Genomic DNA, 24,446 nt, shown 5'->3' on the forward strand with positions numbered 1-24,446 from the left:
TTCTTCTTCCCAGAGGAAGAAAAAATCACCCTGTTTGTGTGAGTGTCCTAGGCCCTAAGAGGGGAGTTTTCTCAAAACTCTCAAGGACCACAGGTCTTGGAAAAGTATGGTGAAGAGTGGGAGTGGGGAGGTCAGACACTTTCGCTTATATTCCGATGTCACATGACAAGTATCCCCTAGATTTGAGAGGGAGATGCACCGATGTCAAGAAATGTTTTCTAGAAATAGCCACTTAACGTCCAGCGAAATAAATGGTCAGCGGAACCATGCTCGGCTCATTTCTAGGTGGTAACTTGAGGTTATTTCTGGAAGAGCTGTCTTCTCCACTGTTAAAACCAAGGATGACAGATACGCAGGTGGATGTGTTTTAGGGGGTTAACAAACTCCATATATCACATAAAACGTGATACATGCAGCCTCAAACTATAGCCCTCGAAAAAACGATACAAAAGCGTGTAAAACCGAGAGAGCAAAACAGAACAGGGAAAAAGTGTTTTGTGGATAGAAGTGAATATGAGAGTAGATAACTATCAGATCATCTGAGCCTATGTTCTATTTTTATGGCTCCGATTATTCTTTTGGCCTGTCCTGTCATCCTTCCTTTGTTAAATCTCTTCTCCAGTGTGGCTGTGACAAAATGGTCACAGTTTAATATGCTGCACCTTTGAGTAGGATGTCTGTAAGGGGCCTTGCCTGGGATTCACTCAACTCATCGTTTTCCCTTGATTGAAGCTGCCCGCGGGCAACAGCCCGCAGGGGGACACAGCCTGGGCTGCAGATGGTTCCCCTGGGGCTCATCCTAATTGTTACTCTGAGGTCCTGAGCAGAGTTTGGTATTTCCTTAAAACAATTTATATGAGATAGATTTGAATTATGGTTTATGCAGAGCCTTGTGGAAAACGATGACTTGGGACTTAGATAAATAGCCGTGTTCTGGACTCTATGGACTCTGAGTTAACAGCACTTGAACCCACGTGGCCCCTCTTCCCAGGTCGCTGCGGAACCTGCTGGATGGGGAGATGGAGCACTCGGCTGCCCTCCGGCAAGAGGTGGACGCCTTGAAAAGGAAGCTGGCTGAGCAGGAGGAGCGGCACGTCATGAAGATCCAGGCCTTGGCAAGGTAGGGGAGGGCGGAGGGGTCGAGGTGGCGTGGGGAGGCTTTAAAACTCAAGCATACCTTTCACCAGTGCTTCTTAATTAAAAAAAAAAGATAGTGACCAATGGAAATAAAACTTATGCATTTGACGTTTTAATTTATTTTGTCGGATAAATATCGAATGACTTGCATGCATATGGTTCAGAAAGTACAGATGGTTAAAATGTGTGACCCCTAGCCACCCAGTTTCCCCGGAGGTGGCCCTGTTACCAGTCCCAGAGGTGCTCGTGCAGACACAGCAGATCTGGGTGCCATATTTTCTTTTCATTGTCCTCCCCTTTCTTCCTCCTTTTCTTCTTTAATGCACAATGGTGGCGTAGCCTCTGCACCTCTGACTTTACGTTGCAGAAAGTGTTCTGTGTTGGTATCCACGGGGTTGCCATCTTTAATGCCACGATACCTTTTTGCCTGGCAGCATCAGAAATGGATCTGTTGACCAGCGCGCCAACAGCCAGGTGTTGAGGTAGTTTCTAGTCTTTGCTCCTTCTAATGCTGCCACCGTGAATAACCTTTGCATGTATCATTTTGTTCCTACGTGGCTATATTTGTTGGAAAAATTCCTGGAAGTAGAATTGCAGGGTCAAAAATGCTGTGATTTTTTCAGTTCGATAGAGGTCATCAGCTTGCCCCCCAGGGAGGTGGAGCAATCGAATGGTCCCCAACTGGGGTGGGTGGGGGGTGTCCTTGACTACACAGCAGTGCCCACGGGGGTTTTGCTAAGATCACAGGTGGAAGATGGCACTGGCAGGCTCTTTTCCTCTCGCATTTTCCTCATTAAGAGTATAGTTGAGCCTGTTTTTATTTAAGAGCCATTTTATTTCTTTTTCTGTGACTTTGTTTATATCTTGATAAAGAAAATTATAAAGTGAACCTCCCCAAATCCCAACTCCCATAAAAAAAATGCATTTTTACTGAATTTCTTCACATGCATACATATTTTTATGTACCATACTTAATATTAGTCGGCCCCCCTCCACTGCGTAAGCTTCATGTCGACCATTTCTCTGTGCCTGCATGTGGCATTTCATTGAGTTAATGTACCGTATTAAAATAACCGTTTCCAGTTCCTGGACATTTGAGTTTAGAACCCCCCCCCCCTTTAGGTGAGCTAGGCAGTTTGGTTCTTTAAAACACTTTAAAACAAGACCAGGAGATACATATGTCTTGCGGATGTGCAGGGGAGTCCGGAGTCAAAAATCTCACAGCAGCGGTGTTTGTCATCCCTGTGCTGACAGGTGATGTGAGCGGCACTAATGTAATTGTTATGTGTATGTAATTGAAAGTTGGCACCATGATCCATTTTAAAACTACATCTCAAAAACATCAGAGTCAGTTAAATGACTAGAAGTATGGTAATCGGAGTCCGATCTGGCATTTCATCAACTGGACCACCACGGTACCTGGCCGTGCTAGAGCTCTGTGTGTAACGGTGTTTGATCACACCGAAGGCTGAAGGCAGAGACAGATTACACTCCGTGTCGTTTTGGGTTGTGCTAGGAGTCGGCTTAGCCGTGAGTCCCTGCTCCATTGCTTGAAGACTGTGTCTTTCGGGGTGAATTGTTTAACTTCTGCAAGTGTGCATGTCCTCATTTATAAAGTGGAGAGGCTAATCTTGCTCATCTGAGAGGATGAATGAGGAGGAACGTATGTGAAAGTACTTAAGGCACTGGGCACGAGCGAGCTCTTGGAAGTGTGTTTTACAGTAAGTGTAGTTTAGTATGTGATAATTCTTGGGAGAGTGGGATAGAAACCCAATTTAACCAAGCAGTTTTTACTCGGAAGTCTCCTCGTTTAAACAGCGGGTAGCTAAGAGTTTAAGGTGCCTGAGTTTGCAGTTTGCAGGTAGAAGGCAAATACTTCAGGAGAAAACAAGAAGAGACCAAACAGAGAGGTAGGACCTGTCAATTTTGAAAAATTCAACTACTGACATGTTCCACACAGAGTTTGCCCCTGCCAGCTGTCAGAACTCTCTTCTTGCTGCAGAAGGAGCTGCTGTCAGTGTCATCAGGTGGTGGACCTCTGTGGTCAGCTGTTGCTTGTGAGCTGTGGGGCAGGGGCAGGACAGTGAGGCTGGAGGCCAGGCCAATGTGTGTGCATTGGGGCCACCCTGTTCTCAGGTCCGTGTGTGTGTTCAGGTGGCAGGTATCATAATGCAGGTGGTTTAGCCTGGTGATTGGTGGCACTAATCCTAGCATTGGGCTCTGGGGGTCTGACGATGGCTCTACTGCTTATTAGTTGTATGAGCAAGTTAATCTCTCTGTTTCCTTAGTTATAAAATGAGGCTAGGAAAGCTCTACTTCATAGAGTTTCGTGATAAAATGAGAGACCGTATGTCAGCTCAATAAATGTGCTTCATAAATGCTCCGTAAGTGTTAACTATCATCATCATTTTTCTTTAGTATAATAATTATATTACTAAGAAACCTCATCTAATCAAAAGTTATATTTTAACCTTAATGGTGCAGAAAGAATTAAGTGCTAGGCTATTTCAGACTCAAAAAGTGAAATTACTTTTACTATAAGCATTCTAAGAGTGTTCGTGTATGTGAGTGTTTTACTGGTTCTAAGTATATGAGTATATGCTCATTGTAAAATTGAAACGTCCCTGAACAAATTCAGCATTTTATTTCACATTTCTTTTTGCTCAAAATTAATGATTTTCCTTTCGTGCTATCATTAATTCATTTCCCAATGAATTAAGAAAACTCAAGCTATGAAGACAGGTGTTCACAGGAAGACACACATTGACGTGAGAGAAATAAGAAAATGGGTTGTTGGGTTATTGAGACATTTTCTGTTTCTGTTCGTTGTGTTATCTCTTGCTGTGGAACAAATTACCTCCGAACTTGGCAGGTTAAAACAACAAATGTTTATGATCCTCTACACTTTCTGTGAGTTAGGAATCTGGGAATGGCTCAGCTGGGAGGTTCTGTCTCTGAGTTTCTCATAAGGTCGCAGGCAAGCTGTTGGCCAGAGTTGGCCATCTCAAGGCTTGGCCATCTCAAGCCATCTCTGAGCCTCTGGTTCTTTGTCTGTCTAAAAATTAAAAGGAGGTGGGTGGCATGGAGCGTGCCCCCACCCCCCAATCTTGTAACCTAATCTTGTAACAGCAGGTGAGGCGATGTTAAGCAGGATCTGGGTGGCTGTGTCATGGTCACTGCTGGCTCAGAAGGGCTGTGGCTAGTCCCTGTCTAGGGAAGCAGCATGGTGACTCTGGTCTTGACTCTGCCACTTAGTAACTTCTCAGATCTCAGTTTCCTGGTCTGTAAATGGGGGCATAATAATCTTAACTGATATTAATATGCTTTTGGCAGTAGAAACCCAAAGTAGATGAGCTTGGGTCAGCAGGTGAGTTTGTTGCTGTAACAAACTTGTCACTTCTTTTTAGGCATCACTGGACCGGGTGCTCTGGTGAGGTCAGCACCCTTCCTCGCCTCTTGGCTCTGTGTCCTCTGTGTGTTAGCATCCTTCTGAGGGTGGGCCTCTGCACACAGCCTCAGAGATGGCTTCCGGTAGCACCAAGCGTTGTGCAGGAGCGAAAGAAGAGACTCTCCTGATGTCCACATGTAACATTTTAGGACGATGCTTCAGTGGATGTGTTGTGGCCAGGAGTGGGCAGAGGCCATGATTGATGCCGGGCAGGCAATGGGCAGATAAATCACGTCCATACATTTCCTCCTAGGATGGTGGGGAGTCCATGAGTAATGCTCCTAAGGCAGTCGGCGCACGTCCAGGCCCATCATAAACACTCAGGGGACATTCTCCGCTTTCTCCTCTTAGCTGGTGCCTTGTCTGTGGGTGGCTAGGGCTGCTGAGGCGAGGCCAGATCTGGGGCTCCTCCCTTGTCTCAGCCTCCCCCTGCGGTGAGCATCTTGGAGCCTTTCTCCACCGACCTTCATTTTACCTTCAGTTCCTCCTGTTGTTTTTCCAGCCCTGCCTGCCCAGCATGTGTCCCTTTGTTTATCTGTCCCCGATGGGCTACCGAGCAGTGACCTGCTGTCGCAGTGTCCTGGTATGAGGCAGAACTGTATTGCACGACTGTAAGGGAAGGCTGGACCAGGAGTCTCGAGAGCCCTGCTCACATCAGGCCATCCAGCCCCTCGGGGGACCTTTATTGGCTTTCTATGAAGGCTTTAAATCTCAGTATCTCCTCTAAGGCTCAGTCTCTGCCTTTTAAAAAAAATTTATTGGAGAAATATGAAGGCTATGCCTTTTGTGAAAAAGGCCAGTAAATCTCTTCAATGTCTATCTAAAGACATTGATTGTATTTTTTATCACCAGAGACTGATGGTCAGAGTTGAAGAAGTCGAACGTGGGAGACACTGGCTTGAAATCTGAGCCTGTCCTGGGTTAGGGATGGCCTTCGGAACCAAGAGTTTGGGCCTTTTCATGGCCAGCTTCCCAGTTATAATACTCACTCTAATAGTGAAGGCCAGTAGGTTTCCTCCCGTTGCCACCTCTGGGCGTATCTGCTTGGGGTTCTGGGTTGAGAAGGATTCTGGGGTTTCACCTGGGCTCAGCAGGACGGAGTGCCGGTATTGATGAGCAATGTCTGCCGTGGACATGGGACGGGAACATGGTGGCAAGCACACCAAGAATTTACCATCCCCATGCCAGTGCTGGTGGAGCGGTGGAAACAGCTTGAGAAAGTCCCAAAGCCAAGATGGCAGTGTTGCACATGAGGCTGAAAAAGGGAGAATCTGGCATTCTTTTGTGAAGTCCCCATTATTCGGTTCTGTCTGGTAAAAGAAACGTGATTTGGAAGACTATCTCAACCCATTGCGTAAAACAAAAACTGCTCTCAGGTTTAGTAGAGACCAGAAATGAGAGCCAGTGTTTGTGCATCTTTCAAAAAATTAACATTTGCTATATTGTCTAATTCCAAAAGCCCACGTTTACGGATCGAGAGCTGGGGGGAAATATTGGGATTCTCTCACTAGAGCTGCTGCCGTGGACACCGTATGGTCTCCCTAAAAGCTCCTCTCCATTTCTCCCGCACTGGGGGAGCAGCCGCGGCTTGATTTTATTTTTTTCTTGGTTGGTAGTGGGGGTTGTACTCTCCCAGGCACTGAGGTTCAGCCCCAATTTGTCTGACCTGGTCCACACGCTTCTGTCTCTTTCCCACGGTGACCGGGTCAGGTAACCAGGTTTGACCCAGCCAGATGTGGTGATTGGACTTGGAAACGGGCACGTGATCTGATCTGGCCATGAGGACGTGCTTGGAGGTTTGCTGCGACTTTGAGAGGAGATGGTCCCTTGGTCGTCGGTGGCTGGGGTGGCTCCCTCTGGACCATGTGCATGAGGGTGTGAAGGCGGGAGCTGCTTTAGCCATTTTACCACCATGAGGGAGAAAGTGTTAGGATGAGGCTTATGCTGCAGCTTGCATTGGAGAGGAGAGGTGAGGGAACCGAGTCTTATGACATCAGTGGGCCACTGATCCACCTGCCCTTGAAGCCAGGTTTTCCACTTACGTGGGTCAGTCGGTCCCCTTTGCTATTATTTATGCCAGTTTGAGTTGGATTTTCTGTGTTTTGTTACATCAGGAGCACTCACTGATATAGAAGGCTTTGCCACTGACCTCTTGCTTGAGCATTGCCTGGGCCAGGTCCCTCTGTGCTGTCCTCCCACGGGAACCAGTGTCCTTCCAGTGGTAGTACTGGCAGTCATAAGTCAGTATTGTCTTTCCCTTCAGATGACACTCCGTGAGGGTAGTGACCATGCTTTCGCATTGACCTTGTTTCCCCGGTAACTAGCACAATACCTGATGCGCAGCTGTTGAGCTGTAATGTTGGTTAAATGGGGGAGCAAATGGACCACGGGACCAGTGACACTGTCACTTGGCCTGAGTCTCGTTGGGAAATGTTAGCTCTTTCAACCCCTTGATGGCTCTTCTCTTTGCACCTCCTCTTGGCACCGTGTAGTCTCACCAAGCTTAGCTTCAGATCTGCCGATGGTTGTCATCTGCCCTAAGGTGATATTCTGGTCATTTTTTGGGAATCGGGGCTTTCTGGAAATCTGTCAGCCATCCATTGAAATCTTACCATTTAGTGTAGATAAAAGTCAAGAACTATTAGTAGCAAGTGACAGAAACCCACTGGAACTGGCTTATGGTAAAGTGCAATCGATTTGGCTTGCGTAACTTAAAAGTTTAGGAGAGGAGCTAGCTCTGCCCAGCTGGATCCAGGGGCTGGGGGGTGGGGGAGGGTGTCAAAGAGGACCTGTGTCTTTCCACGTCTCCCCTCTCCGTCCCTTGGTTGCTCTTCTCTCGTGGTGACCTGAGAGCCCCCAGCAGCACCAGGCATAAATCCCATCAGCTTGGCAACCCCCGCGGGGAGCGCTTCTTCCCGAGAGCTCCGGAGGAAGTCCTGGGCTTCACTGCCAGTTCCCCGGCGGGATGTCTTGTTCTTGCTGTTCCGGCTGGGTCACATGCCCCCCTGGAGCCAGGAGGTGGCTGGCTTATCCTCACTGACTACAGGCTAAGGAGGGGGACAGATGCCTTTCTTCAAGAAAAAAGATCAGGCTCCTCCTACCAGATGGGGCGAAGGCTGGGTAGGCCAAGACAGCAGACGTTCCCTGCTGTGGGTCATCTCCTCGTTGGATTTGGGTTCAGTGGATTTTCCAAAGTAAGAGTACTGTGCCGTCACTCTGGAGCCAACTGTGATCAGTGAAATCTAGACTTAGCCATTCTAGTTGGTGGTCCAGGGTCCTTGCGCCGTGTTCTCCTCTGTGTCTTTCTGTGGTTGGTTCTTAATGTTTGACGGTAATACGAACTCATTAGCAAGTGCCGAATCCAGCTACTTTGCATCTTTCGATGTGGAGTGTTCAGTCTCGGCAGAATCAGTATTCTTCTTTTTAATAAAAACATTTGGTAACGAACACTCCCTTTACTACCCTGAAATGAAATTCATAGCTAATATAATCTACCTACACGACTAACTTAAAAAATCAGTATAACACCCTAACTCTAATATGAAGGAGACAGAAAAGGAAAATAACTTATAACAGAAAGTAGATTTCAATATATATTGGCTGGATGTGGCTTTGCTAGGAAACAGGCGGTTAGTGCTTGTACCACTTACAATGCATAAGTTTGGATTTAAAGGCGGTAAGAAGATCAGAAGTCCTTTTTAAGCAGAACAGAAAATGAAAGACCAGAGTCTGGGTGGACTCTAGGGTGAAAACTAATATATTCAATGTATATTAAATGAATTAGGTTGTAGGCTGAGATTATAAACAAGTTTCTCACCTACATGAAGGGCCATCAGCATGTTTGCAAGAAGCAGGATGTCGGCTGCTCGTGGTCGTGGGCTGCCTCAGCCTCGGCCTGCCCGGACAGCCGGCATCTCTGGCCCTGTCGCCGTTGTGATGACCGAAAGCGTCTGCACGCTTTTTCCTGCTTAGGCTTTGCTATACCTGCAGTCACCAGGGAGCTCTTAGAACTACTGTTCCCCAGTGAGACTCGTTGGAGGGTCTTTCTCCAGCCTTCTCCCTTTCAGCACCCTTTGCAAATGTACCATCAGAATTTTGTGTTCAAGAGCCTTCTGGTCCATTTCCAGCTGCTTCAGTCTTTTAGAGTCTTTGGCCAGGGACTGAACCCCGACCACACGGAATTACCCGTTGAGCTCCTCCTGCGTGTCCCGGCCCGTCCGGGCTCTCCTGTCCCTCGTGTCTCCTTGGGCTCGTTTCCCCATGGTTGCAGCCTCTCCCCCTTGGCTGAGTCTCATCAGCTGAGTGAGTCGTGCTCTTCGTCATTCTTCAGCACATCTTTGTCAGCGGCTGGCAGGTCTCTGCTGACTTACACCAGAGCAGCCAAGGAGAGTTGAGTGCATGCGGAGGGACCGGGGTGAGCACAAGACACACGTGTCAGGGCAGGAGACAGGGTGGCCTAGGAGGAGCTGGGTTCCTGAGGTCTAATGCTACAGAAATCCGGTGAAGGGCAGGTGGTTAGTTAATACGCATTTTTCGATTGACTCATCAAACGTATATTCCATGTTCAACTTAGTCCATCAGAGAAAAACAAGATAATGTAGCTGACTCTCACCTCTAGGTGCTGAAAATCGAGGGGGGATATATAAACAAAGATTTTAATAACCCTTGGCTGACAGTTCCTCATGCTTCAGCTGAGTTGGCCATTGTCAGAAGGAAGTATAGTGTAATGGTGTGGCGGGGGATAAGCTAGTTCCGAGCGTAAGGTGAGGCGTGAGGCTCCTGGGGTGCAGAATTGAAGGAGGTGCTCACTCCGAGGGTCATGCAAGTGCTTCTGCCACTTCAAGTTCTGTGATTTCAGATGGCCATTTTACCCCTGATGCTTCTCATCTGGAAAACTGGGATAATAATAGTCTCTCTCTCAACATACAGTGTGTAAGAGCCGATGCATGAGAAGCACCAAGCACAGGAAGTGCCCCGAGTAAGCACTTAGTAAAAGGCAGCCATGATGATTATTATTGGTTTTGTGGAAGTAAATTAGTCCTTCATTCAAGGCTGCAAAGAGTCATTTTCTGGAGTTCATCTGGCCTGCTGTTCCTCAAATGTAACTAACTTTCTAACAGAATTCTCTGGGTTGAAGAGTAAATGCCTTGCTTAGACTTTGCTATACACCGCAGTCACCAGGGGAGCTTTTAAAACTATGTCCAGGCCACCCTCCAGACCAATTAAGTCAGACTCTGTGGCGGCGAGACCCCCGCCGCTCGGGCAGTTCCAGCATGCGGCCAGGGCTGACAGCTGGCGGTTTAGAGCAGCACCTCTTAGGCGTACCTGGAGTCACGGCAGCCTTCAGCCTTGGTTCCAGCAGGTCTGGAAGAGGCGTGACACGTATTTCTAATGAGCTCCCGGGGGTGCTGGCCTGCTGCTTCCGTGACCACACTTGTAGTAGCAGGGACTCAGACAGAATGCTAATCATGGTCTGAAAGGGTAAGTTCAATTATCTGGACTCTTAGGTGAAGGCACTTGTGATTTTTATCTCAGAACCGAGTTGGGAGTTAGTTTTCGTTGGTTGGTTGGTTTGAAGAACACAAAGAATGCCATGGCCCACTACCAGAACTAGCACTATTAATATTTGTCCCTTTTGCTTTCAATTTTATATTGAAGTGAACTACAAACGACATGTAGGCTTGCTTTTGGTGGGTTTCGAAGGATCTGCACGGGAGCTTTGCTCACCCAACATTGTGCCGAATGCTTTCAGGTTAAGGTGCATTCTAGGACAGAATTCTGCCATGACTGGCCAGCTTGAGAGTTCTTGAGAAAACTCTTGTTTTCATGCTTTAAACATACCAGTTGTACAAACAATGTCATTTGAAATGTAGAGGAGAGCCCCAAATCTCACAGCCCTGGCATGAGAATTATTTCCACTTAAATTGTTTGTTTAAATACAGTTTTGGCAGTTACAGCACTATCAGTGTGTACGTGCAATTTTTATTGATCGTTTTTAACATTTTTTTGTATCATTATGTACATTTCAAATTATGTCTGAATAGAAATTCCCCTTCCCCCCAGAATATAAAAGTAATGCACAAATTATAATCCATAAGTCCGGGAAGAATAGAAAGGTTTAAATAAAACCACCTGGATGCAATTTTCCTTTTAATGTTTTTTAAAAATTATTTAGGAAACATTTTATACCAGTTTATTTTATGTGTATATTCATTTTTTCATTTTACATAATTCACATCTTTCTGAATCTATAAGTTGATGATTTACTTTGAAAAGCAGTTGATCTCACATCATAAACGTTTTCTTGTGTTATTCGCTTGTGTGGATATCGCCTTTGACGGCCACGTGGAATTGTGCTTGCACATGCCCTTGTTTCTCCCGCCATTTTCTTAAACATCTCCCTTCCCTCCCCGTTTTAGGAGTACCATTTCCATGGACATATTTTTTTGGTAAAGCTCTTTTTCTTTTTTTGTTTGTTTGTTTGTTTGTTTGTTTCTTTTTTTTTTTTATAGATTATTTTCTTAATCTAGGTTCCTAGAAGTGTAGCTCCCATGTTAGAGGGAATGAGTGTCTCTAAAGCTCTTGACTCATATTGCCAAAATCTTTTTCAAGGAGGAGGTCCCGCTCGCTAGCCCCGTGGCAGTCCGTGGGGGGCCTGCCTGCCTCGGGGTCATTTTTAATGGTCGTGTAGCACACCAGTTTACTTGGCAGTTTCTGCCTAGGTTAGTGTTTTGGTCTCTTCTGGTTTTTGAGATCGTAGACAAAGGCTGAGATGCTCTCCTTGTGGCTGTAGCTCGTTTTCCCTCTGTCGATCCCATTCCTCAGTATGTATTTCAGGGAATGGGATCACAGGGAAAAAGATACAAATGTTTTAATGGCATAAATTATGTGTTGTTCTGGCTCTGGGGTGAGTCTGGAGGACCCGCTTGCTGGAGCGTGAGCCGGTTCCATCCTCATTCATTACCTCTCGGCTCCTGCTTTTTGTGACCCCAAGATGAAGGGATCCTTGATGTGAATGATTTCCCAGCTGATTATTCTTTTGGGAGTAGAGATGAGGGAATTCCCCACCAGTGGGAGAATGGAAATGCCAAATGCGATATTGCCTGAACTTACAATTATGAAGTACCTTCTCAAACACCATGAATGGTGGAGAGTCCGATCAACTTCATTGACAAGCCTTTCAGAATTTTGTGACCAGTGTAAGCTTCCGGGATGTTTTTCCATATGAAAATGATGGACTGGAACAGATAGAGAGTAACGGGAGCATCGTGGCACCTCTTAAAGCAGTCACAAGCAAGGCAGAAAGCCATGTGCTTGTTTATTTTTTCTAATGCTTCCAGAATCCAATCAAAGACTCAGGTTTTGTTGACGAACTAAAATTTTTAGAGAGTAAGCAGCAAGGTGTATTTGCATGAACATCTGCATTTTGAAGCACGTGCCCACGTTGAATGGTTAAGCGTCACAGCTATTAGTAGTTGGTTGCCAGATGTTTCCCGAAAAATGTGCACCAAACGTGGACTTGGGTGGTTTCTCAAGATGTGAAAGATATGCAGCTGCTAAGAGAAAAGGGAGAAGGTTGTGTCTGAAACGTTTATCCCATCACTTTTCCCCATTAAAGCACGGAAGCAGGAGGAGATAAAAAAATGATCGGAAGCAATAAATATGATAGAACACTCATTTAAAGGTTCTGGCAATTACCCATGGGGGAGGGAAATGTGTTTACCATTCATTAAAACTCTGTTTGCTATCTTTTTAATGAGAAGTAGGTAGAGAAGTCTATAGGAGTAAATAAAAACAAAATGGTTTTGAGGGATAACAGAAGAGCCTAGGAGGCAGAAAAGTTGGAAGAGAGATGGTGCTACTCAGTGAATGTCAGTGTTTGTGTTACATGGGAGAAACGGTTGACATTAACAGCCGGTCCTAGCTGATCCCGGGGCTGGAGCCTGTTGCTCAGTTGAACGCCCTTCCTTTTCCTCTTTGCCTTGGGAGAGGCAGAATTCGTAACCTGGTTATTCGTAGAAAATAATCTCTCAAACCTTGCCTTTCTGGTACAGTTCACAAGGTGGCAATTTCCATGTCACTGAACATGAAGCCTGGGTCTTAAATATAGCCAGCATGTGAATGCCCTGCAGGCGGTGACAGTGGCAATGACATCACTGCCAAGCAACTTCTTGTTATTTTGGAGCCAGGGAGGGGAACAACAGGAAGCTCGGCGGAGGGGAGATATTCTTGGCAGCTGCAGTGGTGCAGTTTAAAGAGAGATAACTGTCAAGTCTAGTGATTCTGGAAGTTTGCAAAGATTTTGTTCACCAGGCAGACAAAAGTTCACCGAGTTCATGGTACCGAACACAGACAGTGCACGGCCACGTGACGTGCTCACTGTACAGCCAAACGGCCCTTGCCGCCAGACAACCATCACACAAACGTTTTCTTTACAGCTGCAGAATTGTTTCTTCCAATACAGTCTTCCTTGGAAGCTCCAGATGTAACCTTACCGAGAGCTGAGCTGCACGGTCGAAGTGGAGCGTGGGGGTGCTGGAACGCCACCTGCTCGGCTACCGTACCCCCCGTGAGCCATACGGGAAAGGCAGCGTGCAAACGATCGTCTCGGGTGGGACTCTGAGTCCAGTTCTTTCTCGTTTCTGCTAAGTAGGCTTGCTTTTGGTGGGTTTCGAAGGATCTGCACGGGAGCTTTGCTCACCCAACATTGTGCTGAATGCTTTCAGGTTAAGGTGCATTCTAGGACAGAATTCTGCCATGACTGGTCAGCTTGAGAGTTCTTGAGAAAACTCTTGTTTTCATGCTTTAAACATACCAGTTGTACAAACAATGTCATTTGAAATGTAGAAGAGAGCCCCAAATCTCACAGCCCTGGCATGAGAATTATTTCCACTTAAATTGTTTAAGTACAGTTTTGGCAGTTACAGCACTATCATTGTGTACGTGCAATTTTTATTGATCGTTTTTAACATTTTTTTGTATCACTATGTACATTTCAAATTATGTCTGAATAGAAATTCCCCTTCCCCCCAGAATATAAAAGTAATGCACAAATTATAATCCATAAGTCCGGGAAGAATAGAAAGGTTTAAATAAAACCACCTGGATGCAATTTTCCTTTTAATGTTTTTTAAAAATTATTTAGGAAACATTTTATACCAGTTTATTTTATGTGTATATTCATTTTTTCATTTTACATAATTCACATCTTTCTGAATCTATAAGTTGATGATTTACTTTGAAAAGCAGTTGATCTCACATCATAAACGTTTTCTCGTGTTATTCGCTTGTGTGGATATCGCCTTTGACGGCCACGTGGAATTGTGCTTGCACATGCCCTTGTTTCTCTCGCCATTTTCTTAAACATCTCCCTTCCCTCCCCGTTTTAGGAGTACCATTTCCATGGACATATTTTTTTGGTAAAGCTCTTTTTCTTTTTTTGTTTGTTTGTTTGTTTGTTTGTTTCTTTTTTTTTTTTATAGATTATTTTCTTAATCTAGGTTCCTAGAAGTGTAGCTCCCATGTTAGAGGGAATGAGTGTCTCTAAAGCTCTTGACTCATATTGCCAAAATCTTTTTCAAGGAGGAGGTCCCGCTCGCTAGCCCCGTGGCAGTCCGTGGGGGGCCTGCCTGCCTCGGGGTCATTTTTAATGGTCGTGTAGCACACCAGTTTACTTGGCAGTTTCTGCCTAGGTTAGTGTTTTGGTCTCTTCTGGTTTTTGAGATCGTAGACAAAGGCTGAGATGCTCTCCTTGTGGCTGTAGCTCGTTTTCCCTCTGTCGATCCCATTCCTCAGTATGTATTTCAGGGAATGGGATCACAGGGAAAAAGATACAAATGTTTTAATGGCATAAATTATGTGTTGTTCTGGCTCTGGGGTGAGTCTGGAGGACCCGCTTGCTGGAGCGTGAGCCGGTTCCATCCTCATTCATTACCTCTCGGCTCCTGCTTTTTGTGACCCCAAGATGAAGGGATCCTTGATGTGAATGATTTCCCAGCTGATTATTCTTTTGGGAGTAGAGATGAGGGAATTCCCCACCAGTGGGAGAATGGAAATGCCAAATGCGATATTGCCTGAACTTACAATTATGAAGTACCTTCTCAAACACCATGAATGGTGGAGAGTCCGATCAACTTCATTGACAAGCCTTTCAGAATTTTGTGACCAGTGTAAGCTTCCGGGATGTTTTTCCATATGAAAATGATGGACTGGAACAGATAGAGAGTAACGGGAGCATCGTGGCACCTCTTAAAGCAGTCACAAGCAAGGCAGAAAGCCATGTGCTTGTTTATTTTTTCTAATGCTTCCAGAATCCAATCAAAGACTCAGGTTTTGTTGACGAACTAAAATTTTTAGAGAGTAAGCAGCAAGGTGTATTTGCATGAACATCTGCATTTTGAAGCACGTGCCCACGTTGAATGGTTAAGCGTCACAGCTATTAGTAGTTGGTTGCCAGATGTTTCCTGAAAAATGTGCACCAAACATGGACTTGGGTGGTTTCTCAAGATGTGAAAGATATGCAGCTGCTAAGAGAAAAGGGAGAAGGTTGTGTCTGAAACGTTTATCCCATCACTTTTCCCCATTAAAGCACGGAAGCAGGAGGAGATAAAAAAATGATCGGAAGCAATAAATATGATAGAACACTCATTTAAAGGTTCTGGCAATTACCCATGGGGGAGGGAAATGTGTTTACCATTCATTAAAACTCTGTTTGCTATCTTTTTAATGAGAAGTAGGTAGAGAAGTCTATAGGAGTAAATAAAAACAAAATGGTTTTGAGGGATAACAGAAGAGCCTAGGAGGCAGAAAAGTTGGAAGAGAGATGGTGCTACTCAGTGAATGTCAGTGTTTGTGTTACATGGGAGAAACGGTTGACATTAACAGCCGGTCCTAGCTGATCCCGGGGCTGGAGCCTGTTGCTCAGTTGAACGCCCTTCCTTTTCCTCTTTGCCTTGGGAGAGGCAGAATTCGTAACCTGGTTATTCGTAGAAAATAATCTCTCAAACCTTGCCTTTCTGGTACAGTTCACAAGGTGGCAATTTCCATGTCACTGAACATGAAGCCTGGGTCTTAAATATAGCCAGCATGTGAATGCCCTGCAGGCGGTGACAGTGGCAATGACATCACTGCCAAGCAACTTCTTGTTATTTTGGAGCCAGGGAGGGGAACAACAGGAAGCTCGGCGGAGGGGAGATATTCTTGGCAGCTGCAGTGGTGCAGTTTAAAGAGAGATAACTGTCAAGTCTAGTGATTCTGGAAGTTTGCAAAGATTTTGTTCACCAGGCAGACAAAAGTTCACCGAGTTCATGGTACCGAACACAGACAGTGCACGGGCACGTGACGTGCTCACTGTACAGCCAAACGGCCCTTGCCGCCAGACAACCATCACACAAACGTTTTCTTTACAGCTGCAGAATTGTTTCTTCCAATACAGTCTTCCTTGGAAGCTCCAGATGTAACCTTACCGAGAGCTGAGCTGCACGGTCGAAGTGGAGCGTGGGGGTGCTGGAACGCCACCTGCTCGGCTACCGTACCCCCCGTGAGCCATACGGGAAAGGCAGCGTGCAAACGATCGTCTCGGGTGGGACTCTGAGTCCAGTTCTTTCTCGTTTCTGCTAACGTGGAATGAGGAGCTGTTATGACTGAACTCAGTCCACAGATGTCTCCACGTCTCTTCTCCATCTTATGAAGCTGTTCCTTTTCCCAAGTCGGTTTCCCTGGGAGTGACTTGAACTGCCTCTTATTAGGTCTTCTTGTGTTTCTTCTCATTCACTCACTCGTTTGTCAGATTTCATAGTGCACCGCCTCCCCATCCCTGCACTCGCTCCCCCTTATTTTTCTCTACCGCTTGTTTTTTCCATAGCATCTGTCATCTTATATTACTTATACCATTCACTGTCACTGCCTTCTTCTCTTACATTGTAAGCCTCCTGAGGGCAGCGACCTTTGTCTCACTCGTTCACTGGTACATCTATCCCAAAGTGCCCATCCCAATGCCTGGTACATCCTATAGAAATTTGTTGACTGAACAAATGAAGTTTTGTCAATTACTTCTACGTTGTTGCCCTGCTGTGTCTGGCTTGTTTTTCTAAGGTCCTTTCATGGTCCAGGATGTCTGCTAGAGCCCCGGCCACCACATCTGCATTCTAGGCAGCAGGAAAGGTAAAGCAGAAGGGAAAAAAGAGTGTGTGCCAATTTTATTTTAAGGAGGTTCCCCGCAAGTCACTCAGAACAGTTTCTCTTACATTTCACTGGCTTGAACTTACTCTGTTGGGGATGCCGAGGGATGTGTTGTTTTTTTCAGTGGGGCACATTGTCACCCTAAATAAAATAACGGGAAGAACAGGTAGGTATTCCGGAAGGCAAAGTTATTTTATGCTCAGTGCCTTGCACATAGTAAGCTCTCACTAGCAAAAGTCACTTCTTTCGTTAGATGGAGTGATGACATAGCTCATGTTCCATGGTCATCAGTCTGTCAGACTCTCCCTATGATGATTAACAGAATGCCTTTTGAGTCCAAAAGACCTTGACTGAAATCCCTGTATTAAGCACTTGCTAACTGTTTGTGACCTTGGACAAGTTACTTTGTCTATGAACCTCCATTTAAAAAAATCTATAAAGTGGGGATAATATAGAACCACTTCATAGGTGATGGTGAGGATAAAGTCAGATAATGCAGATAAACATGGCATGGTGTCTGAAGCATAGGAAGTTAATAAATGAGGGATGTTATGTGTCACTCTATGATTTTTATAACCATCTCAGTCAAGTATCGTTTCTCGATGCCAAGGATCCTAGGATGACAGACATGGTCTTTGTTTTCTAGAAGCTCCCAGAAAGGCATTCCAGGCAGAGAGAACAGCTTGTGCAAAGCAGGAGAGACATGCACCGGGACAATGTGTTAGGGAGGCTGCAGGTAGCTCATGATGGCTGCAGTTTGGGGAACGACTAGGAAGGTTCTGGCAGGATGACGTAGGGACAGATTCCCAAGGCCCCAGCGGAGTTTGGCTCTGGTCTGTGGACATAGGGAACTATCAGAGGCCTTTAATTCAGAGACGAGCAGGAGCAGCCATGCACAGACCTGGGGCAGGATGTTCCAGGCAGAGGAGAGTCATGTACAGGTCTGGTCGTGGGTGGTTCCCTCTGCCAGGCCTTTTGGAGAACTGGATGGGAGGAGGCCATTCTTGGAGCGGGTGAGTCTGGGCTCGGAGGTTCTTTGAGCCATTCAGATAAGAGATGGTACTAATCACATTTAAGCAGAGAGAAGATGTGCAGGTGAGATAGTGGGTAGAACCATCACAGAGAAGTGTGATGCTAGTTGTTCTGTTCTTAGATTAGAGTTTGTCTTCCCAGTAGACATAGTTGCCCCGGGGATGATGGGAATATAAAGAAGATGTAAAGTATCTGTGTAGCTCCTCCAAGTAGGGGACCAGATCCGAACCTGGTTCTCTCTGGCACCAGCGTTTTCTTCACTTTGTTCCTGAGCCTGTGCATCCGTATGTGGCAGGTCTGTTGAAGAGCGAGACAGCATCACAACCTTAAAAACATCACCACCAGGAAGGTCAGCCAATGAGCTAATTATTGCCCAGTGATCGCATCCTGAGATCGTGCGTTTGAGCTCGCACCCCTGTGTAATCACCATGGTCACGGTGTCAGCAGGTTTCAAGCCTCTGAGGAGGAGGTTGTCCCTGGGTCACTAAGGGATTAAAGTCTGTGATTTTGGTTCATTTGTGCAGATTGGGGGTAGTCTGTTTTGGCTCCTTCATCTAAAGTGGAAATTGCTCAGCTAGGCAAGAGATATGGTTATTTAGCAGATGGACACACTGGGATGGAGGGTGTGAGGTGGGATTTCCTCCCAGGTTTGTTGCTAATAAGGATGTGACCTTGGCTTTCAGAAGAACTTAACCAGGCCAAGATGGTCTGCTCCCCTCTGCCCCCCACCACAGGGCTATAGAATGAAACTTTTAATATCTGTTTGTTTATTTCTTATTTAATTTTTTTTTATTATGACAGTTCACACATACATACAGAAGGAGACAGAATAGTATAACAAACCCCACGTACCTGTCACCTAGCCTTAGCAATTATTAACATTTTATCACTCTTGTTTCACTCATTTCTTCCTTGCTTTGTTTTTTTGCTGGAGTATTTCAAAACAAATTCTAGATGTTATATCACCTGTAAATATTGGTTGTTTATGAATCTCTAACATATGAGAATTAAAAAGACATAAGTACAGACAACACTCATCACATGGAACACAATTAGCCGTAATCCCTTGGTATCATCTAGTTTCTAAGTTCAAAAGATCCTTGATCGTCTTGAACTTTTTCAGTGGTTTTGTCTGAATCCTGATTTCAGTTCTTAAAAGTGTAGATCAGCTCATGTCATTCTCATGATTAAAACTCTCTGTAGCACTCAGAAAAGATCCACACTCCTCCCCACGGCCTGGGAGGCCCGTGCCATCCGACCTGCTGCCGGCTGAGGGTCTTTGCTGTCTCTCTTGCCTGGAACGTCCTGCCCCCGGTCTGGGCCTGGCTGCTCCTGCTCGTCTCTGTAGGGGGTGGCACTGTCTGAAGCGGCGCCTCGTCTCCCCTGGTTGTGCCCCTCTCTGGCTTTGAGCTTCCTCTCTGCCTGTTTCGTACATCTCAGTGTGTTTGTTTGATGTAGACCTCCTTCCGCTCACGGATGTCAGTTCTCTGGGGGCCGGGGCCAGGCTGCTTGGCCAGCTCCCAGCACACACACGAGCTGCCCAGCCAGCGCTTGTTGAGTGAGTGGGCGATGGTACAGCGCAGCCCCCTCCGCACGGTGTGGCCCAGAAGCCTGGAGCAGTCGCCTCTTTTGGGGAAAAGTGCTAACAAAGGGAGTTCTTCTCCTTCTCCCGTTCTCTATTTTCTTTTCCTTTTGCGGTCGCGTTGTTGGCACAAGCAGTTTCGCTCTCAGAGCAGCCATGCCAGTGGTGGTTATCTACATCGCTCGTCCACTGCAGACCCCGCATCGTAGGTCCTTGCTCTCTCTAATTCGTTCCTGTTAAGAGGAGGTCCCAGACCCGCTTTTGAGTAATTACCTCCCATGTCTAGGGCAGGAAACTGATTGAGGCTGGGAAGCCCGGACACCCGCAGGCGGTCATTTCAGGGTTTTCCTCAGGAGGCCCCTGGGCGGAGCAGAGGCAGTGTGGGGTGCGGGCGGCGCCCGGAGCTTCCAAGTAGGGCTGTTTGGAGACCCTGCCCTTTCCTTGCTGCGCGACCCCGAGCCCATCACCTAGCCGTCTCTAAACCTCAAGGTGCTCGTGCGTACAGTGGGGTGAGCCACATCCCCAAACCAGCGAGTGGCAGGGCCTTCCCTGGGCTCTGTCCGTGTGTCCTGCACAGAGGGACCAACATGTATTAGCAGTGAAGTAATTGGTGCCTGTGTCAGGCCAAGAGATAAACGCAGCATGAATCCCCCAGGGCCCTGGGGCAGATGCTGCCTGTTCATTATGGGCAAAACCTATTTTGATAGCTCTCTCTTTTTTAATGAGGAGTTTTTGTGTCTCACATGCATCGGCTCAGTTAATCCTCGCAGCGGCCAGTGAGCTGGGTACCGTGGTTTTCTGTTTACAGGAGGTGACAGGTTGAGCGGCTTGCTCATGGTCCTGGGGTTTGGGCCTCCGTCTGCCTCCAGATGTGAAGTCCCCTTGACATCCACTCTTCATGCCATCAGGATGGCTTTCGTACTGTATGATTGTCACAGAGTGTCTCTGTTGGCATGTCTGACTATCATTTCTTCCTTCCTTTTTTGTACCAACTCTAGCTGTTTTCAGTCAAAGATAATGATGATTTAATTAATTAATTGATTAATTAATTTAGGCGAGGCAACCCTTGGTTGACCTCACAGATCGCAAGGACCTTGTCAGCTTACAATCCTTTATTTTTTAAAATTTTTACACCTTCAGCACCTGGTCTTCCTAGGTGGTCTCCCATCCAAGTACTAACCAGGCCCGACCCGGCTTAGCGTCCGAGATCAGACGGGATCGGGCTTGTTCAGGGTAGCATGGCCGTAGACCTAAAGATAATGATGATTTTAAAAGGACTGCATCCTTCATCTTCAGCAGTAAGGAAGGACATTTCATCTTCCAAAATATCGTCGGATTCCGAGCCTTCCATTTTGTTCCCCTCTCAGTCTCGGCCAGCCTCGTGCCGGGCTGCAGTGCAGACCACGCACTTCTGTTCCCAGCCCCACAGCCTTTGCAGTGAGCTCCCGAATGCAGCTTCTCCAGGAAGTTTTATGTAGCAAGACGTTGTGACAGGAAGACAAATCGTTGAGCTTTAAATTGAAGAAAACCAGAAGGCAATTTGTCTGATGTGTTCTAGTTCTGCCGTTTTACCTTCCACGAGGCTGAATTGTGGAGATGCTTTCCTTTCGCTTTGAAGGTTAAACTGCTGGGAGGTGTTTTATCGGGGAATGTTATGTTAAAGCATTAAGAACAATCAGATGTAAAGTTTTTTTTTTTATTTTTACAGATTTTGACATATTATAAATAAGCGGAAGTTTGGCTCCCTTTTGCTCTTCCTTAAAAGAATTCTAAAAGCACTGGGACAAAATGGATTTTGGGAATTTGGCAGCAGGTTTACTGTAATTGCCCAGAGAGTGAGAATAAACATAGTGACTTCTCGAGGTGGAAACTGATCCTGCAGGCCCGCGTGGCCTCGATAGGGCAGGCTGTCTCCTCCCCTCAGAGACCCCGAGATGGGAGCTGGCTCACCTTTCCTCTCAGAGACCGTCGAGATAGGGCAGGCTGTTCACTTGTGGATCCTGGCAGGCTTTTCTTTATAGCGTTCACTCCGGCTTATAATAATAACGTCGTTTAGTTCAATGTCATTTCATTGCAATGTGGATGAGATGCTGTAGGAACTTAACTCTTGTTTATATCATTAGCCTGTAGTCAAATCAGTTTCATTATACTTTATTTCACATGAAGTTGCAGAACCTATTGATATACGTGAAGTCTTACTGTATGTACTTGAGTGTGCCTCTGATTAGGGTCCGTCTCCTCTCCTGGACTTGGAGTCCCATGACTCCAAGTGGGGATCCTGCTCTTTCTTTCCTCTGTGCTTCATCTTCAGGGCTAAACTCTGTCGCTCACACAAGGCAGATGCTTGGCGTCCTTAGTGTTTGAGGAATGAATAGATCGCTTGAACAAGATGTGCCATCTTCTCACTCATGCACTACCGCCACCGAGTCTCACTGCTGGATGGCCCCGTCTGTTGGTGCTCTCTGACTCCCCTGCCTCAGCACAGGCTGCTCTGGTCCTTGTCGCCTCTGTGCTGATGGGAAGAGAAAGCTCCATTCCCAGGAGGAAATGGGTCTGGTCAGAAGGTTTGTGACAGTGTGCTCACGTGGCCGTGTGTGCTGGGAAACACTCCATGTATTATGTCGCTAGAAGAACAGTGTGTTAAGTCGGTGTATTCGGAAGAACACGTGCAATTTGGCAAGCCTTCGGGAGGAAGAGCATACATTCAGAGCTGCCGGACGTTTATCTTTGAGAGCGCAGGGTTGAGGTGAGCCAAGGACACGGTCATTAACAAGTGAGGGGGGAGGATCTGGCTTGGGTTGAATGACCCCAGACTCCTCCAGTGGCCTTGAGTAGAGATTGGTGCTGTGCTTAGTTGGAAGAAAAGGGTAGACTGAGCTGGGTGCCTGGGAGCACCTTGGGCCTGGAACTTTCTATTCTTTATCCTGCCGGAGTGGCTGTACCAGCATGAAGACATCCAGGGGTCGTGAGCCCTGTGGCATCTTCTGTTCTGCTGCAAGGGAGGGGTCTGTGCGCCAGGCACCATGCAGTGTGCATTTGAGAGGCCGACCTGGATGGCATCCTGTTCCCTCACTTCTTGCCGTGTGACCTTGGGCACCTTTGAGCCTGTTCTTTCATTTGTAAAATGGGGCTGTGAGGATGAAAGGAATTGATGCCCTTAGCCTTGGGCTTGGTACATGGATATTGACCACTAAGTCAGTGCCTGGCACGTTGTTGACATGATCCCAACTCACAAGCTTCTTTGCCTGTGGGCTTGAGTTGTTTCTCTCGTCGTGGGGAATGGGAAGGGAACGTGGTTGGCGACACACCAGCCGCTGGTTTTACATCAGTCCCCTGTCAGGAAACTGCATCGGTGGGGTGTGGGTTGGTGGGGAGCACATCTTGTTTATTAATTTAGCCCAAATGTAGCTTCCAAGTGACCCCCGCGTGGACACCAGTCCAACAAAGGGCTCCTTTGGCTCCCAACAGCGGCTGGCACCTCTATAAGTGTGTGACGATTCCCTGCCAAGTCAGTCCCGGGCTCTGCCTAGTCCCCAGTCCCAGGCATAGCCTGCAGAGCACGACGGGGAGCTGGCTACGCTCCCCACCCCTCCGCTGGTTCTCTGAGACGGCGGCTCCGTGCACTGCTGGTTGGCTGCCTCTCTGAACGCAGACGAGAGCTAATTCCTAGTAATCACAGAGCCTGGCTCTGAGCAGGCTCGGAAGATCAGGAGAGCTCTAGTCATTTCCTTCGCTAAGCTTTGGCTTCAGATGTCTTAGGTGAAACTTCTGTCCCTAAAGATGATACTGAAGTTTCACCAGTCGTGTTCGTGAGACCCTGGGCCCCATGGGCTGCATCTCCTTGGTGACACAGTAGAGCGTTAATTAGAGCAGTTGACCTCAGCAGTAGGAGAGTAGAAATCCCTACTGCTTGGGAGAACTCACGCCTTGTGGCTTCTGGGCTCACTGCCCTGAGGGTGGGGTGGAAGTATACAATAGTTTGCTACTTCTGCAGCCCCTGCTCATGGCAGGCATTATTCATCAATCCCTGCGCTCCTAGATGTAGCCCCAGATCCTCTTCGTCCAGTGTCTAGCCACTTCTGATCAGAATTGGATTTTTTTTTTCAGCAAAAATCTATTTTTTACCTTTCCATTCTCTGAGAACTCTAAGAAAGGCCTTTTGTAGAAAGAGCAGATGAGCCAGACTTCTCAAACAGAAGGTTCTAAGGCTCTGTGGAGATGACCGTCTTCGCCACGGCCAGGAGGGGCACCGATACTGGCGTGAAGGGCAGGTGTGGTAATGCCACGAGGCTGGACATGTCCCCTCCGGCTGGCACAGCCCCTAACTGCCCCCACGTCGCTGCCTCACTGAGTTTGCACTGCAGGTGCCCACTGTCCCAATAAATGTCAAATTTTCACATGAAGATGCTCTCGCCCTGGTGGAGACTGCTTGGCCTTCGTTTGGTCTGGATTCGTGATCATTCATGATCTGTTTTCGCCTCTGAGTCCGCCTCCCGGGTCATATAGCAGAGGGGCTTGTGCGCTCTGCTGACCAGCCCACCAGCTCTGAAGGGTCATAGCCCGAGGAATGATCTTGGAGCATTTAAAGATAACTCGGTGCTCTCATGTGATTCCATGCCTAGGTGATGTCTAGAATGGTAGATGTGTAGACAGAAGTAGAGGCCGGGGTGGCAGGGCCGGGGAGTGAGTGCTTAAGGGGTGCAGGGTTTCTTTTTGAGGTGAAAAAATGGCCTGGAACCAGTGGTGGTGGTTTTATACTCTTGGAATTTACTAAAAACTACTGAATGAGTCATTTTCAAAGAGGGAATTATGAATTATATCTCAATAACAAGGTAGAAAAAGTACATTGGGATTTTAAGCAAAATAAAATCAAATTTTAATAATAGCTGCCATTTATTGAGCACTTAAAACATGACTTGGTGACCTAAGTGTTAGTGTCCCGTGTTTTCCTGGTTCTTGTTCTTTCATTAGAACATCAAGGAGAGGAAGATGCTGGGCTTTCTCTTCCGGGTCAGAAGCAGTAGCAACTTGGTTGCTTTCCTTTCTGCTTTCGTGCAGAGAGCAGTT

General features: G+C 46.8%; 1 protein-coding gene and 1 pseudogene across 3 annotated transcripts in view; one reads left to right on the top strand and one right to left on the bottom strand.

Moving 5' to 3' along the window:
* Positions 1 to 24,446, top strand: part of SNX29 (sorting nexin 29) — a 283,033-nt gene that overhangs the window by 123,321 nt on the left and 135,266 nt on the right. For all 3 annotated transcript variants that reach the window (XM_023529637.1, XM_023529638.1, XM_023529636.1), the window contains exon 11: positions 992 to 1,120. In XM_023529637.1, the coding sequence (XP_023385405.1) occupies positions 992 to 1,120 (129 nt within the window). The remainder of the gene's footprint in view (positions 1 to 991; positions 1,121 to 24,446) is intronic.
* On the bottom strand, positions 20,511 to 20,629 carry LOC111738597 (annotated as a pseudogene).

The sequence above is a fragment of the Pteropus vampyrus genome, unplaced genomic scaffold (genome assembly GCF_000151845.1).
Source record: "Pteropus vampyrus isolate Shadow unplaced genomic scaffold, Pvam_2.0 Scaffold40, whole genome shotgun sequence".
NCBI classification, from domain to species: Eukaryota; Metazoa; Chordata; class Mammalia; order Chiroptera; family Pteropodidae; genus Pteropus; species Pteropus vampyrus.